Raw genomic sequence first — 19297 nt, 5'->3', positions numbered from 1 at the left:
ATAAAGTACAACATGTTGTTTTGTTTTGGAAGATTAACAGATCTTTGCATACCATTTATCGCAAACTGCTCACTGGGATCTGTAGAACAGCATTAGGAGTGAACAATGGATTCGAAATTGCCTGGTATTAGACCAAACATTAATAGACATAGCGTTTGCCTCACCATCCTTTGTGGTAATTTAACTCCAACTATGAACACACTGGTGTATGGGCTCAAAAAGAATCAACCCTCAGACAAAATTCCCAATGAACAGATTTTCTTAACTTAAATTATGGATTACTATAACTTTGCAAAATAAGGATCTTACTGGATTTTCCTATCGATTGAGGCGCAGCTTTGGGGAGGTTTAGAGAGTGCTGTGAGAGAAAAACAAATACATGATGCTGTTCCCTACAAGACTGCTTATTATCTTAGAGGGCAAGATGTGAAATTTCGAGATGCCAGAAAAAGGTTAGGAAAAAATAGAGGATTAGATAGAGACCATCTGGAGGGAGATAAGTAATGATGATAGAGAACAAGAGAGGTGCCACCCTTGTATACTTGGTGCAGGAGACCGCAGAAATCACAAAAATAACCAACCTGCACCTCCCCAGGACAACTCGAGATTGGGGAAACAATTGGAAGGAACTTTGCATAAGACAGGACAGGCTACAATCAGACTGAGAGGGACAGAAAGCCAATGTATCTCTCCTACGTCTCTTCTGCACAGGTCTGCTTCCTGTTTAATGTCAATTAGCCCACTCCTGTTCCATTCCTTTCTGGGTATGACTGAGCTTACTCCAAAACACAAGAGGAAGTAGAGAGGTACTGATAGAATCACCCTCCAATTAGATATGCATAAACAAATGGATTCTATCAATGTGAAGTGACAAAAAATATAATATTAATTTCTGTGAATTGTGGGAAGATTCACTCTCTCTTAAGGTGGTAAAGATGAGAGCACAATGTGCTTGTTAAAATACCCCTCACACACTAAAAAAATCCAATAGTGTCATGCTTCATCATTGGGGTCTTCCCGTCCCTCTACGGGGCGGGGCGTGCTACGACCTGGCGAACTACGCGGGAGCACTGATAATGTGACACTGCGTTTGGACTCGGAGACGCAATTTTGGGGATTACATGATCGACCCCGACAGGTAACTACCTTAAGGTGACTTCGCATTGGGTCTTGACAAAAGAATAAGAGGTGGGACTACAGGACTGTGCCACGTGTATACGCCATACTAACAAGGCAAATACGGTGTTGTATACTTAATAAATAAGTGAGAGTCTCACTTGTACAACTGTAAATGCACAAGAGCCTGAGCTCACCCTAGCAGGACCATTCGATTAGAGGAAATGGATACAATTTGAAACGACGATCTGGCTTTGAAAATATAAACGCTTGGGGACATCGTTTTCGCCCTGAAGAAGTTCTGCTTGACAGAACGAAACACGTTGGCTGGTTTCTAAAAATGGATTATTAAAAAGGAACTTTGAACTTTTGCAATTACGATTCAGCGTCTCTATAACTGGACAGTTCAACGATTTATTTTCCATACATGGTGGAGACTTATTTCTGAAGCGGTGGTTTTTCAATTTTTGATAAACATTGACTTTCTTTCCAAAGTTTTTGGGATATGCTTTCAGGACAGGGAGCATTTGAGAACTGCACGCTATTTGACTAAAAATCTTACATATATTTATTGGTGATATGTGGGTTGGTGCTTTGAGACAATAGGAGTGGTCCACTGTCCGAACTGTGTGGTAAAAAATATTAAGGATATATATTGACGTGCTGGCCCCTGGGGTTTGGTGGCCCTGTGCAGGTGCACAGCTTGCACATGCCTAAGGCGCCCCTGACTAAAGACTCATGGGAAAAGGACAATGTATCAATATCTGATTAGGAGGTAACAACAGTAGTACTCAGCATAAGCAACACCCTACATGTAAGGCGCTCTGGATAGGAATGTCGGAGCCTCAAGTGGACCATTAAGTCAGCGCCTGTGATTCCTCTGAAACGTAGGGCATGAGCTGCCACTAAGAGTGGAATTACAGATGGAAAAATAATCCTGTCCTCTCAACCAGCAATGAAAGTGACCATTGCTAGGTTGACCAAGGGAAGCTAAAAAGAAAAAGACAAAGTCTTGACCACAACAAGTGGCTAAGCCTTGGGACACCTGTAAGCAAGCCTTAAAGTAACCAAGGGGTTCCAATCTATATCAAAGTTGTTTCAATCAGAAGTGAGCCATTAAAAGAGGAAGTCACATTCATTAACATGAAGACGGAGGGGGCGTGGCCGAACAGCCATGATGGCGGACGGCATTTGCTGAGCTCCGGGCCTGGCCGAGAGCCTTATCCTGTAACGGCGGTGCTGCAGGCGTCATACGTGGCAGGAAAAGGGTCGGGAAGCGCTGGAGGACCTGGTTGTCGATTCCAGTCACGATCCGCGACGTCCCTGCACTCCCTGGCCGCTTCTGAGGTGAAGTCGGCCCCCCTGGCGGGACGGCCTGCGGAGCCGGGGAGTAGCGTGAGGAGACGCACACACGGGTTGCGACGCGGGCGGCGTGAGATTGACACCCAGCCTGGACCTCAGGTACGAGCTGAGAATTCTTCACGGCGGGGGCGCGGACTCCGGGGATCCCTTCATCCCCCTCGCAGGAGAACCGGACTGAGAGAGGACAGGTGAGGAGCAGAGGCCAGCGCTCCACTGGCTGGAGGATCCCCGGGAGGGCGCCCGGTTAATTTCTTCGGCGCCATTTCTGGTGTGGGGAAGACAGACACGGACTAGGCCCTGGCGCCCCAGGAGAGTCAGTTGTGACTGGTGTGGCAGGATGCGGCCCGAACATAATACCGAGGTTGATTTAGAACACTGGTAGCTTGAGGTCGAGTTGTTTTCTTGCCATGAATGTTAAAATAGTGTACATTTGTCTACTATTGCTTTCATAAAGAGATAGAAAGCATATTTCTTACTTTGGGTGAATATGGTGATAAGTGCTACCCCAAAATCAAATAAAAACAATAGGTGACCAAATAACAAGTCAAAGGTTTTATTTATGAATTTATATACTTAATCAAGTGTGATATGAGGATTTTGAGGTTGGACTTTCTTTTAAGAAACCTTTACTCTATGAATCAATCAATCAACGTCACTTTATTTCGCCAGTGAATAGAGCAATGGCATAAAAAGTATACTCCACTAGATAAATCATTATTTCCATGCAAGCAATATTCATTACAAATCGTGATAAAAAAAGACAGATAGTTAAATGAGAGCAAATAAAAACTCTAAAAGCACGCACAAAATAGCTCATCATGACAGAGTATTTTTCCTCCTTTTTAGTTTTATGAAGGAAGCCAGAAAAAAATGAGTAAAAGGATCCGGTAAACTTTTCAAAAAGTATGGAGTGGGCGACACTGTCTACGATTCATTCTGCGCAAGAGTGGCAATATATATCTCTTCCAAGCCTCCCGATAAAATCTACAAAAGAGTAAAAATGTAGGTCACATTGGGATGAACGGGAGTCACAAGGGCAGAGTAAGAGTGCCTCCATAGAAAATTAATTAGGAGGATAGCCCAGCATTAAGGGATAAAATTCGAGCGAAACCCGACTAATAGAAATCTATGTTTAATATTAGTCACAAAGTTCAGGTACGTGTGATCCTGCATACTAGATCTGGGGTTGGAAGATATAGATCGGCCCTAGGCTTTTTAGCATTAAGGCCATTTTTTAGAGTTTTCTCTTTTGCCAAAAAAAGACCCTTCAACTTGCTTCTTGATATAGCTCTAAATGCAAGGGGATCATCAAATAGATTGGCTTGCCCAACTGAATAAAAACTATCATTTATATATTGTAACCATTTAACTTTGGAAACTCCATCAAGGTTTAGTGAATCCTTTAATATGTCATGTGTTAATGTTAAATCTTCCCTTCTCCATACCAGTGCCACAAAAGTGGAGGAGAACCTGTACACTAATTTACTTAGTATTAGAATCGCCTCTTCCAGGGGGGACGTGGCTTGGACGCCGGAGAAATGGCGGCGTAAATTTGTCCTCCTCCAGGCAGCTACGATCTCCTGAATACAGAGGGCTGCAATCCGACCCCATTTCCTGAACCAAGAGGGGATTTAGGTGTCGGAACATCACACCCAACGATCCTGAAAATCTGGGCCGAATCCGAACCCGGGAAGCCGAGGAAACAACCTTTTGCCCTGACCGCCGGCGACTGCAGAGCGGGAATGAGCCCGGACCCGGCTGCACACACGAGGCCTCCCGGAGCACCTGGTTCGCCTCACCGCTGTACGAGGCAGAGTTTGTGCAGCGCTGGGAATGACTTCAGGAAACCAGACTTCAGCGGCTGGCAATACATCAAGGTCGTGAGTAATATAAAGCGCTCTCGCACAAGAGTTTATCGGCAAAGTACAGGGGTGAAAACGGCGCGAAGAAATGCCCGTTTAAAATGGCGGACTACCTGCGCACCCGATTTCTTGCTCAAGACACCCTGCGCCCCCGCTGCTATGGTCCGTGCTACTGATAGTAGGCTAACAGGACATTTTGCACACAAGTAATGCTCCTAATGTGCGCACTCACTGCGTAGTGGGCGGGATGGTGAAATCTGTAAACTATGGAAAACGAATGAATACCCGGCCAGTACACGTTAGCTGCCATTGACTCATTAACGATTGATTCTCAGTGTAAGCACTTGATTGGCCACAAGGTTGTTTGAAGACAGAAAACAGAGCTTATTCACGTCCTAAGTGAGACCCTTACAGTATTTTCGGCAGCAAGTTGCAAGCAAAGAGACCCGCCACACGATGTACAAAATGGCGGCTCCTACTGATGTATCTCTGTGTGTGGCTGTGTATCCAGACTGGCTGTAATGCGCAAAGTTATAACGGCGTAATCTTAACACAGATCTGGACATAGACGAATACCATTCCCATAAATGCAGCGCAAATCACTATCTACAACTCCCCGCTATATCTAAAGAATCGCCTCTTCCAAAAAGTTGCTGTGCATGCAGGATTTCATGTGTTTTCCAGACCTAAAGTAGCAGAATCCCTGTTTTTACAATAAGGGAGTTTGTCATTTACCAGGGCATAAGGTGCAAACTTACACAAAACAATGCGATAGCTTATGATATAGGGTTCGCAAATCCGAACCATGGTCAAAGTGAGAGGATATGAAGTCCTGAAAGGATAAAGGCTATCCCCTTGTGATGGTGCTCCCTGGGTACCGTCACCCTGCCACCTTGAGTGGAAAATTGTCCTGGAGCAAAGTTTCAGAACTGTACTTTTTACAAAAGAAATGGTACTGAAGAACAAGAGTAAATTCTCATGGACAATGCTATGTCATCAGTAAATGTGAGCATAATATATTTTTATTGATCTTCGTGTTTTCTTATGTAAGGCTTCGTATTACATACAATACATCATCAAAAGGCAGGCAACTCGTGCTTTGTCTACAAGACTTTTTCAAGGCTGTTAGACACTGTCCGTTCTTATGACCGTGTAATGCTCAGTTCAATGCAGCTAAACCAAATTAAGAAATCTGCGCCATTAAGCTGCAATAAATGACGCGAGAAGGATCCAGCCACTTGTAATTAGGGCCTAAATGTTTTATTCACTTTTATTTGAGTTGGTTATCCCTGAGGGGGCTCCAGGGCTCTTTTCAAAGGAATGCATCATGAGGACAACTAATACAATAGCCACCAACACCTTTTCAAGATAAATGGGATTGTTGTAGAAGAGGTGTCACAGGAGAAAAGGGAACAAGAGACAAACACCAACTCCTTATAATCTTTTCAAGGAACACATCTTTGACATTCAATTGGGCAGAAAATGTTCAAAGGAAATTAAACAATGAAAAAACATAAGTAAAGTACACAAAAACACTGACAACGGATCGAATATGTAAACAAGAGTGGAGAAAGTCTAGTTAGTGTCAAAAGCCAAGGACAGAAGAAAGCACAAACACCTTTGTCATATTTCTGTTGAGGGAAAGGTAGCTACGGCTTCTTGGATCACTTTCTACTACAGGGAGTCCTACTGCAGTCCTCTCACCAGAGTAAGTAAATACTCCCTCAGTAAAAAGATTGTTTACACTCTTGGGGCCACATAGACTTAGCTTTTCTCATGTCACAAACAGCACAACATTTTGTTTGTGACCGGAAAAACATTTTGTATGTACAAAGGCCCATTTTGTGATTTGGTAACCTTATTTTATTTATTTATTTTATTTTGCGTGTTTATAGAGCGCTTGAATAGACTCCCAGGGGAGTATCTCCGCGCTTTATGACTGCCAAACCTACCAGGGAACAAGTTATATAACTGTAATCCAATTCTGAAACCTGTAAAGCTAGACCTGAAACAGAAACGTCTTCAACTTTTTCCTGAAGGCCAGATGATTTTCAAGCTGCCTAAGCTGGAGGGGGAGGCCGTTCCAAATCTTTGGTCCCCTAACCGACAGAGCCTTACCCCCTTGCCTTGCCCGCTTGATCCTAGGAACCACAAGAAGCAATTGATCACTGGACCGAAGAGCACGGGAAGGGACATACGGCACAAACTTGTCTGCGAGATAAGAGGGACCCAGACCATGAAGACCTTTATGTACCGTGCAACAGATCTTAAAGGTGACTCTCTGCCGGATGGAGAGCCAATGAAGCCTGGCAAGAAGAGGTTTTGATGGTGTTCTGGGAGGAGCATTTACCACCAGCCTAGCTGCAGTGTTCTGCACAACCTGCAACCTGTCCAAATCCTCCTCATTGGCTGACAGCAGGAGGCCATTACAATAGTCGAGACGACTGATAACCAGCGCCTGGACCAGGGTCTTTCTAATAGTGTCTGGAAGCAGAGGAAAAACTCGGCGTAGTAGCCCTATAGTTCGAAAGCAGGACCCTACAATGTTGGTAACATGCTGCTTCAGGCTGAGTTCTTGTTCCAGACGGACCCCTAAGTTCTTAACTATCTGCTTAGGCTCAGGGACTGGGCCTAGGTCTAAAGGCCACCAGTCAGGAGCCCAGCAGATTTTAGCCTCACCAAAGAGCATAACCTCTGTCTTTGAGACGTTGCACTGCAACTTGTTCAAAGACATCCATTGGGAAACTGCTCTCATCCCCTCAGAGAAAGAGTGTAATACCTCTGGAGTTAGATGGTCAAAGGGAAAGAGCAGCTGAGTATCATCAGCATATGACACTGGGCAAAAGCCAAAGGCTCTCAGGATGTTCGCCAGGGGGGCCACATAGATGTTGAATAATGTGGGGCTCAAACAAGAGCCCTGTGGCACCCCCTTAGTAATCCTGGTCTCCTTGGATCGAAAATCTCCCATGGTGACACATTGGGTTCGATCCAGAAGAAAGCTCTTTAGCCAAGCCAGTGCCGTGCCCCCTAGTCCAGTCTCAGTCAGGCGCTCAACCAAAATTTCATGAGAGATGGTATCAAAAGCTGCCGATAGATCTAGCAGCACCAGGACAGCTGATGTTCCTTTGTCCTGGAGCATTATTACCAAATCGCCAAATGGGTTAGCAATTCGGTTTTGGGAAAGGACGTGTTAAGGGCGTCCCTTTCTAATAGCAACTCACAATATTATGCAAGAATGTTTTGCGCAAAACATTTGCATTTTACCAACTTGAAGTTGGTGGTACCACATGCGCAAGCAGAAAGGGGTCCCCTTCCCTTTTGTGAATGTGTGCAACAATGTTTTTTTAAGAGCAGGCAGTGGTCCCACAGACCACTGTCTGCTCTTACAAAATTAAAAGAAAACTTTTCATTTTTGTTTTGAAAACGCATCCCATTTTCCTATAAGGAAACGGACTGCATTTAAAAAAAATGAAAACTTGCTTTAGTTAAAAGCAAACACAGACATGGTGGTCTCCAGCAGGCCACCATCTGTGTATTTTTAGTGATTTCTGATGAGTCGCAAATTGCAACCGACCTCAAGAATATTAGTGAGGTAGATCAATTATGACCCCATAAGGAATCGCTAAATGTGTGAAAGATACATTAGTGTTTGCGATTACCTAATAGCGAATCACAAAAAGTCGCTATTAGGTAATCGTAAAATGAAACCTACGTACATGTGGTCCTTGGTTTCAGCAGGAAGGCCTCCCAAACATCAGGTTGTTTCAAACATATGTCATCATACCTTCTATTTGGCTCAGGTTTAAAGGCTGGATAGTTATATATATGCTGGACTTCTGTGGTATCTGTAGTTTGTAACGATGAGTGACTATTTCGCCGTTCTCCTCCTAAAAGAAGCATCCCTTTGAACGTGTGTATTGCCACTCCTGTAAAACAAAAAGCAGAACATGACAAGAATGTTAATTAAATGAAGGTTATGAAAATACGGCTGCTCAAGAACAGCACGTGGTTCAAAACATGTAACATGTGGCAAAAACAAGACATCTAAAATGGTCATCACCAAGAGAGTGAGTAGCGTGATTTATATAATCATCAGTTGCAGAATGAACCAACTTAAGGCCCTTGTGGCTGTTAAGCTGAGACAGGGTTTGTGAATGGGAACAGATAACATTTAGGAAAGAAAGGCCTTCAAAACTTTGTGGGTAGTTGAGGATTTTGGTTGCATTTAAGCCTGGAAATTGTGAGGTACATAAACAACTATGATAGATAATACAAGACCCATTCTACGAACAAACTTGGTTTTGTGGAAAAAGAAAAACGTTGGCAGTCAGGGATGCTATGGTCCTGGGTTTTCCCAGTGAACGCTCCCTCACTTCTACCTATACTCACATATTGGTTATGCCTCCCCTTGCTATGCATATGCTACTGGCACTCTCTCGGGCTAATTTTGCACATTATTAGCACCCCATGAAATAAAATAAAAAAATATTATCTGCCGAAAGTAAGTATTGTTGGCGTCATCAGCAAAAGCATATGTAGGGGAGGGGAGTTTATAAAGGGAGGAGTGTGCTTGCATTTAGGTGCTTGTAGATCACTGATAGATCAGGTTTTAAAATGGAGCACAGGGCCTTCTGTAGGTTAAATTCCTACAACAAAATGAGGTCTTGTGATACGCCAGACGAAGTAAGGATAACACCATCAAAACCTTTTTTCGTAGTATTTTCATACTTTCTGACTATCCTAGTACGTAGTATTTACAACTAAACTGTTGTGCTTAGTGTATTACTGATAGTTGTATCATGCATGAGGAGCACTCGTTGATAGTCCTGGTGTGTGTTATCACACTCTTCTGGGCAGTCCACTGGATAACCTCGTAATTGTCCTATTCTTGGTGCACATGTTCCGAAAAGATGCTAAGAAACAAACATTATCAGAACGAGAGCGAGAACTAGACACTGATCTGATCCCTTGATATTCTGGGAAGTGTGTGGGCATGGGAAATAAACAAGTAACAACTGGTCCACACCATGGGGAATATTTTGTCTGAAATTATTTGATCTTTTCAGGATCTGAGGATTTGACTCGCTTTCCTCCCAGACCGCATTAGACAGTTGTTCACGCTCGAGACATACGGAGACGATGCGCTAGAGACAGACCCGAAGACCATACTCCATACTCCAGCTTCCACAATCCGCCCAAATCTAATGAAGTATTACAGATTTTTGTCGTGGAATTAATTGACATACTACAACATCTGAGGCTTTTAAAAACCACATGCCTGTGTGCTACAATGGGCTGAAACGCAGGTTGACCGTTGTCTCTCAGTTGTGAAGAACAAAGAATAAATTCATGTTATCTTTCATTGGATCTCCGCTGCCTATTCTTTATAAAGTGGATGAATGTCTCTACTTTTATACATTGGATACATGTTTTTAATATTTTTTCAGATTTTCTATGTAGCAACGGAATTATATGTGATTATAATAATGTAACTACCTGGGTGCAAATGTCCCCATATTTTCAAATAACATTTGAGAAATCGTTTATGACGTGTAAGTATGTCAAAAGTGTAATGGTTTAGTGGGCTGCAAAAGGACAAAATAACTAAATAGCATTTGATTAGTAAAATGTTTACATCACATGTTAATGCACATATGGATATTTGTATTTCCCTAAAAAATATGCAGGCATGAAAACACATATTCTAGTAAATTTACTTTCTCACACATCAGTCGTCTATGGTGATTGACATGTGTTTTCAAGACAGCTTGACTGACTGCTTGTTAGACTCATGGGCAGTAGGCAAATACGTGTTGTATTGCTTTGATCAGCTGGTTTTAAAGTGAATTCCGTCATGAGTTTACATAGCACTTCAGCTAATCACCAGATTCCAAGAGTCTATTTTAATGTTTTAAATAAAATGATGATTTCCAAAGCAAGGACTTTTGTTTTTTCGATCTGTGCTAGAACAATCCATGAAAACTGTTAGCAGATTCTTATGGGCGATATAGCGGGAATAAAGTTTGAGGCAAAAACTCCTTTTTGAGGGGAAATGATTCCAAGTGACAGTGCACCATCCATTTCTGTGTAGATACCAGACAGTCAGCCCGAAGAATTAAGTTATGCTCAGATACTACTTTCTTATATATTTACGTACTGCCTAAATTTGATAAAACGTTTTGCCCACACTTCACCGCACTGAAGGGAGATGCTACGAAGTCTTCTTGAAAGTTAAGATGTTGATGAGTTGTTGGCTTTTTGGAGGTTTGAGAAAGGGGTGGTTGCGTGCCAACTTGATTTACAGGTTGGCGGCACAACTACAGTGTAGTTATGAAGGGGAATGTGTGCATTCCTTGTGTAATGTTATGCATTTTGCTAAAAATAATTCAGCATTTGCTAGGCAATACTCACCTGAGCAGGAGAAAACTGTGGAGAGTCTAATGTTGCAGTCTGTCTCACTTTTTTAAAGAGTTTGTTAGGGTGGTATCTTGTTTCATGTATTTGAGCTTCAGGTATATACCCTTAGGCCATTATGCTGAGAACACAAGTGATCTGGAACTGGCTTTTGTCACCAGTCTTTCTGAAATGTGCAGTGTTTGTGTTCGAGAGGCCAAGACCATGCAGTCCTAGCTAAGTTCCTTTCATTTCATAACTCACTGAATTGTGAGGTTTGTTCACTAGCAGAGTCCGCTCAGTAAATCTCAGCTTAATCTTGTACATAATCAGTTGTGTTGAGCAAAGGTATAGGCCAAGCAGCATCGTTCATTTGCCTCCAGGCAAGGAAAGACTTTTGCATTTATGATCCTCACCTCTAATGGGTATCACCATCATATTTAGATACCAAACACTAGAACATCACAGCATATGCCTCAGAAGAACCACCACAATACATAAACAACTTGTTTTAAAAAAAGATCTTCTTGCCATTTCTACTTGAAAGTAATCCCACAGGAACAGAACTGGACTCTTACTTTATGACTGCAAGGTTGTTCCAAATGCCAACAATGCAAAGCAGTGTAATCCAGACTGAATCCTCTGTGAAGTAGGGTTTTGCCAATGATATCCAGGAGGCACAGAGTAGGAACAAGTTACTTTGATGTAGAGCAAGAGAAACACCATCCATCGAGCTCTGCTTCTGCCCAGAGTCTAACTGTACAATTTCAGTCATAACATTCCACAATCAAAATTCTCAGGCGAATGCAGTTTGCTCACAGCACTCAAGAGATAACATATATAACAGCCTTCCATAAATTACAGATATCACACCATCCCCTCCCTAAAAATAAAACCATCACTACCCAAAGATGAACAAAAATGAACCCAACACAAAAAAGATTTACTATTTACAAATATTCTACTGAAATTCTATCTTCTACCATCCTCCAACTTAGCTGCTCTTTTAAACACTTTGACCACACATTGAGGAATGCCAAAATGAGAACCTCTTTGTGTTTCCCTCAGTAGTCTCTCTCTTACCACATCACCAACCTGCCCTCTTACATCTTTGACCACTTTACAGGTGTCAAAATGCCTTTTCCTATCCTCTTATACGCGCACTTCCTTTGGCCCACACTCTGCCACCTTCTCCTCCACTGTGGAAAACGAACTACCATATGGTCTGACCCACGGGAGACATATTCTGGTGTTAGGTTTGCAGAAAACTTCAATGGGATAGAGACCAGTGGTTAAATGAGGTCTATAACGATACTCTTCCACTTGATCTTCCAAACCCATGACCCAATCTCGACCCTGAAGTCTTGAAATATGAAAGGACTCTTACAACATGCGGTTAAATCTCTCAATCATGACATTAGTTTTGAGGTGGTACAAGGCACAACTTTTGTGCGTGATGAACCTCTCTGACAGAAAGTTTTTCATTTTCAGCTCAAGGACATTGAATACCGTTGTCGGTGAGTTCGCAATGCGAATTGCTTTCCTCAGCAAACAGAGCGAATGGATAAGTCATGAACAATTTTCAACACAGGCCATCTCGACAACATGTCCCTCAAAGCCAACACATACCTGCTTCCATTACATTTGTTGTCTACTGGGCCTAATGTATCCAAAGAGATTCTTCCCATACCTCACTGGGGATCTCTCTGCAAACTATGGGAGCCATCCTTAACTTTTGGCTCTTGTCACTCAGTCTACATTAGTAACGATCTCTACCCAACCTTTCATTTATAAGACCATTCTCGGACACCAATACGAACTCCTAAAAACTTCTTTGGTCTTACAAATGCCTTGGTGACCCTCATGAGCCAAACTGAACAAACGAATCCTTATCCCTACAGGGACCACCAATCTGCAACCTCGCAACAAAAGGTCATTGCATAGCAAAAGTTAATTTCCAACTTTCTCAAACCCACCTAAATCACCTTTCGACCAACTCTTATTTTCCTGTATGATTTCGTAGACACATACCACTGCTCCTCTAGAGGGGAGCTAAAAATGGACTTCCTCTTACACACTGACAGACCCGACAACTGGGTCACCATCCTCAACTCACATCTCCTCATCTCCAAAACCACCATCACAGCCCATAGCTGCAAACTAACGATCTCTCTCCCGAAAAATCGGACCCTAACTGGCAACATCTCCATAACCATTTTCGAGAATGGAACTATCCTGATACAGGCAAAAAACGATAACCTTGAGGTCTTCGATTCCCTCTTCCTCTCGCTAAAGAAGGCACATTACATAATACTCATCACGCTCGGACCCCTCCCCCTAGGAGCCTCCAATAACAACAAACAAGGTAACGGACCCCGATCCCCTCCCCCGCCCTCCAATGGCACTTACTGCCACTCTTACCCTCCGAATAAGGTTCCCTCCACTGTCCAACCCTGCCCCTGCCAATCCCAACCATTCTCCCAGAGAGGAGCCCTATCCCCAAGCACAACCTCCCCACAGCCCTTCCCCACACCCAGTCCTAACAAAGCCTGACCCTCAACCAGAGCCAGCACCCCTCCTACCCATGAGCCCTATCAGAAATCCAACAAGACTGGACCGCACCCACCTCCCCCGCGCACTGCGCCACTCATGTTACCCTTCCCACCGCCACAGATAACATGACGCAACGCCTCAACCTTTTAGAATCTCAGCTTGAAACCTTGGTACGAGGCCTGAACGAAACCATATCCTCCCTAAATAAAATCTGAATGCCCACTCAACACTCCGTGGCCCCTCCAATCCCCTCACAACCCAGATGCAGTAAGACTCTGTCCCCCCCCCCCCCCAGTGGGCCCCCTCCCGGAACCCGACCTTCAACCATTAAACCTGGGAACGAGATCCGATCATACAGACCAAGAAGAGCAAAATCAACTCTTTCCCCTCAGAAAGCGACAATACTCGCCTCATCATATGACCCCCCCCCCTCAAACCCCTCCCCCAAATCCACTGATCCCTCCCAGGAAGCAATACCACCTGCCTTAGCATATGCCACCCCCTTTAAACTCCTCACCCAAATCCACGATCCAAGTAATTACAGGAGTTGGAAGGGAAAACCCCCCGCAAGAGTCCCTAGACCCCCAGCTCAACTAACATCCCTACCTAGAGCACAGCCCAGCAAGTAGAGGTACAAAGATGAACCCCCCATTAAATGCATGCTCATCAACTGCAGATCTGCCTCAAAACAAGCAACAGACCTAGCAGAAGCTATCCTCTCCCATGACCTAGATGTAGCCTTCATCACGGAAACCTGGCTAAACACCCAGTCTTACCCCAACATGGACATGCTGGTGCCTCCCGGATTTACAATGATTACAAAGATAGACTAGAGCAGAGAGGCGGAGGCATAGCAATTATTCACAAAAGTAACTTCTCCATCACGGAAATCACATCTTGCCTGTATAGCTTCTTTGAATGCCTCTCAGTCAACATCAAGTCATGCACTAACAGTTCACTACTTTGCCATCTCCTGTACCACCCACCAGGTAACTCCAACGAACTCGGGGAACCCCTCTCTGAGCGGATCACCCACTACGCACTCAGCAACTCCAACAGCATCATTTTCGGCTACCTCAACATAAGATGGAATGAAACAAAAAAAACAGCTCATTCAAACTCTTAACAGCCTCCTTCTAGAAAACAATGTAACCCAACATTGTTCAGAAGAAACACACCACAGAGGAGCAAACCTAGAAGCAATCATTTCTGAAAGAAACAAAATCACTATTGACCATATCATTCCCGTGGACTGGTCAGATCACCACATCATTCTTTTCCATATCAACCAACCGTTCCTAACTCAACCCCCCAAACAGGCGCCCCGAAATGGGTCAGGAACACAGCTCAAGTCCCGCGGGCCAACCTAGAAGAAGGACTAAGATCGCTCCTCCCTAGCACGACTGATCACCTCTCAACCACCGAACTCACCTCTCTCTACCACTCCAAATGACGCTAACCCTGGACCACCTTGAAACTAAAAAAAACAGGATCAACCCCTCCAGGTCATAGTTCACCACCGACATCAATGAAGAAAGAAGACATCTCAGAGCCTCAGAAAGAATTTGGAGGACCAATCCTTCCACCCTCCACCGTGATCAACTTAAGGCAGCACGCAGAAATTACAAATTAAGAATAAAAAGACAGCTTTCATCTGCTCTGCTTTAGACGCTGCAAAAAAACATCCCAAAGAACTCTATAATATCATTAGGAGCCAAACCTCCAAACTGATGACATCCGCAATATTGTCATCCAAAGAACAATGGTAGTTACCACCGAGTTTGTAGAACAAGATGTTATCCTCTATGTAAACTTGAACACGATGGTCTCCGTATTGAACTATCCTTGTGAATTTAACAAGCATAATTATGCGTTTATCTCAAATCGAGAATTTAAATATTTAAATACTTAACTATGAAGTGCTGTATATACACCCCCACTTTTCTTATATTTCTTCCACTACAAGTACACTATACTTCCTCAGAATCCACAGTGGCAACACAATATCCACTGGTATTACTACACAAATCGTGTGAGTACAGTTCCTTTTTAAGTTTGTTTGTCCTGACGACTGCTCCCTAGACCCGGCTGGGCGAGGTGGGGCAGAAACATGTTGACGATTTCTTTGAACCTTAAAGTGGTATAATCAGACCTAGTAACTCGATCTGTATGTATACCCAACTTTTTTAACAAACAAACCTCATCTTTCAACTAATAAAATACTTCTTGTGATGTAGGTTTGTTCTTTTAATTTAATTTTGTGGGCAGCTATATATCTCTGGACACTACTGCGCTATACCAGAGGTTGCCTCAGGCTTGAGGCTTTTAACACTGGAGGGGTTTTGTCCTACAAGTCCTGGCTGGACAATGTACGTTATATCAAAAACAAGGGTGCCAGGGCTCGGGTTCAATTCACAACAGCTTTTTATTTAGCAGCTGTGTACCTTCTTTTCATAGATTCCGAAGGTTTGTATATTCATTCAAACATTTTCAAAGTTTCAAGAGAATATTTGCATTTTGTACAAATATCAGAGGTTTAAACATTCCTTAAGCAGTTGAAACAATACAAACATAAGTCAAAAATGTGATACTTTGTAAAAAACAAATCATAACATTCATTTATGGTTACACTTTAACTATTTAGACTGAAAAGCAACTCAATTTGATACACCTATACTTGTTTTTATACTAGTCCTTACGACCAAGCGTGCATGTTTAGTCGGACTAGACACATTGGGCTTTATGACTTTGATGAAATCGCCCAATGTTCGTGTGCGAACCCTTAGAATTTAGGTTGCCTTTCAAACAGCTGAACAGCCGACGCGTTTCCAAACCCTTTATTCTGTTTACAGGGTTCTTCCTCAGGGATGAGCTGTGTACCTATGGTGTAAGATTGGGGAACATTTAGTATCTCCTTTTCTCAAATTTGTTTGACTGGTATATTGCATGAATAAAACATGGGGGGAGGTTTTACCTCTTCTCACGTTGATGTTCACTATGGATTTTGGGCACGGGGCATCTGATTGTCCTTCGTTGTCACCATTGCCTAAACAATGAATTAAAGGATGGTGTTCTTATAAGTTTTTTATCTTAACTTTGCGCTATATAAACCCATAAATAAATGAATAAATAAATGGCTGTCCCCAAAGCTCACCTGGGGTGCCAACTCCACTTGTCTAGGTGTTTGGGGGGATAGGTACACACAGCAGGAGGGAAGCCCCTAGAAGTGGGACAAGCGATCCGACAGCTGGGAAGGAAGGCACAAGCACAGCACTGTATGTCAAGTACACAGAGTGGAACACCACACTCATCTCTGCTTCCATGCCACGACATGAGTCCCACGCAGCAAAGAACCAGGCCATTCCTCTCTCTTGGTCCGACCATCTGGCAGTCCCCTTCCACTTTAAAGTCAATCCCACTCTATCTAATAAACCCAAGAGTAGCGTATGGGCAACCAGAAGGAATTACAAAGCAATTAATGATGACACTCTGTCACCTTTCCTGAATGCCCTCAGTTGCCCTCCCCTGGGTGATACCAATAGGGCTGCCTCTGACCTCTCAAATGCCCTAGCCAGTGCCATAGACTCTCTGGCTCCGGCAAAAGGTTACTACTCAGCCCGCACAAGCCATTCTCAACCCTGGTTCTCTGACCGTTTAAGATTAAGGCGTCAGAAATGCAGGCAACAAGAGAGGTCCTGGACTGCTCATCCTGATCTACGGGGGAAAGCCCTGCATAAATCTCTGATCAGAGATTATAAGAAGGCAATTATTGAGGAAAAAAGGTGCCACTTCACTAACCGTACAACTTCTCTTAAATCGCCTAAAGATCTTTTCAACATAATAGACTTTCTTTCGACACCTAGATCAGCCGACCGTACCATCGAAACTCAGGAACTTTGTAATAGCATAGCGAGTTTCTTTCACTCTAAGATTGCTGATATTTATAGCGCTCTTGAAATCAGCAATCAAGAAGATAATAATGCCAAGGCAGTAGGATCTTCCTTTTCAACCCCCTATATTGCTGAGAAGGTCGATGCCCCGCCTAAACCGCAGCTCAAAGGCTTCCCTCTCTTGTCCTTGGAAGTTCTCAATCTCCTTCTCGATGCCACTAAGTCTTGCTCGTCCCTTGACCCATGCCCTTTAAGAACTTTGAAGACCTGCAGAGGGTCTGTTCTTCCCCCTCTATTAGAGGTTATGAACTTGGCGATTCGAGACGGGACCTTTCCCTCCCCCTGGAAGACTGCCGTTGTTAGACCTTTACTTAAAAAACCCTCCTTGGATCCAGGAATACTGAAAAATTATCGCCCTATCTCCCTACTTCCGGCCCCAGCCAAGATCCTGGAGTCCCACATAATCGTAACCTGTCTGCTTTCATTGAAAGTTCCAACTTGTTAGACATCTCCCAGCATGGGTTTCGATCAGCTCACAGCACTGAGTCTGCTCTCACGGTCGTGATTAATAAAATCCGATCTGAGGTTGACAAGGGGACACTCCTCGCTGCTAGTGTTATTAGATCTCACAGCAGCGTTTGACACCTTGTCCCCGTCAATACTGATCTCCAGGCTCAAGGATATCGGAGTAGGGGGTTTTGCCCTAAGTCTACTCTCCTCCTTCCTCCATCATAGGGAGCAGAGAGTTAAAATGGGCAACGTCCTCTCCGATTCTCAAGAAGTGCAATGTGGGGTTCCTCAGGGCTCTTCATTGAGTCCTTTATTATTTAACATCTATGTTACCCCACTTGCCAAGGTGATAAGATCCTTTGGTCTAGATGTGCTATTGTATGCTGATGACACTCAGATCTTGGTATCTATCACTCAGCCGGCTAGTGAGATTGCCCCCAAGTTTAGAGCCTGTATGGAAGCAGTCTCCCAATGGATGGTGCGTAATTTTTTTAAACTAAACGGCGAAAAGACCGAAATTATGGTCTTTGGAGAGAGCCAAGATCTTTGATCAAAGGACTGGTGGCCACCGTCCCTGGGAGAATGCCCTCGCCCTACTCTTACTGCCAGGAACCTTGGTGTCCTAATTGACCCTGCCTTATCTTTTGACACTCAGGTAAACAGGACAGTGTCAACCTGTTGCGGCATTATTAGAATCCTTAGGAAAATTGCCCCCTACTTGTCCCCGGTAGCTCGGAAACAAGCAACAGTTGCCTTAGTATTATCGAGGCTAGACTATTGCAATGCCCTTTATGGTGGCATTAGCAAAGCCTCCATCTACCGTCTCCAAATGGTACAGAATGCCGCAGCCAGGATGGTCTTAATACTCCCTAGACGAGCTTCTGTAACTATGGCCAGAAGGGACCTCCACTGGCTTCTGATTCCTTCTAGGATTTCTTTTAAACTTCTCTGCCTGGCCCATGGTGCTATTCACAGCTCTGGATCAGAAGGTATTAGGTCTCTTCTGTGTGTGTACACCCCCAGTAGAACCCTCCGGTCATCATCGAAGAACATGCTTGTGGTTCCAAGGTTTGCAAAGGCAAGATGGGGAGGCAGAGCCTTTTCCATCTTGGCTCCTAAACTTTGGAACTCTCTCCCTTTGGAGCTCACTAGTCAATCTTCCTTGGTGGTCTTCAGGAAACACCTGAAGACCTGACTTTTTTTTCAGGCATATTAGGGGTTGTGCTCCTAGCGGTCTCTTGGTTCAGTTATCTGGTAGTTTGGACTTCTTTGTTTGTTTGTTCTGCGCCTTGATGCCCCTTGAGGCTAAGTTTGCGCGGTATAAAAATGCTATTCATTCATTCAGGCCATGACAATCCAAATCTAAAGAACCAATGGGAAGTACAATGTTTAATGTTTAATGTTTAAGGATTTCTAGAGCGCATGGCTGCCCGTGAGCGTCCTAGCGCTAATGATAGAGACGAGCGAGAACAGATGAGAAAGAGTTAAGGATAAAGCCAGGTCTTTATGAGTTTACGGAAAGAAAGAAGATTGGGTTGAGCACGCATGTCAAGTGGGAGTGAGTTCCACAGTTTGGAGGCATTATACGAGAATAGACGACCTCCAGAATGA

General features: G+C 43.7%; 1 protein-coding gene across 1 annotated transcript in view; it reads right to left on the bottom strand.

Moving 5' to 3' along the window:
• Positions 1-19297, bottom strand: part of EFCAB7 (EF-hand calcium binding domain 7) — a 413197-nt gene that overhangs the window by 158044 nt on the left and 235856 nt on the right. The window contains 1 exon segment of the mRNA XM_086953570.1: positions 8125-8266. Within this exon segment, the coding sequence (XP_086809696.1) occupies positions 8125-8266 (142 nt within the window).

This window comes from Lissotriton vulgaris, chromosome 1_1 (assembly GCF_964263255.1).
Source record: "Lissotriton vulgaris chromosome 1_1, aLisVul1.2, whole genome shotgun sequence".
Lineage (NCBI taxonomy): Eukaryota > Metazoa > Chordata > Amphibia > Caudata > Salamandridae > Lissotriton > Lissotriton vulgaris.
The sequence above is the reverse complement of the archived record's forward strand: the minus strand, read 5'-3'. Positions and strand labels throughout refer to the sequence as shown.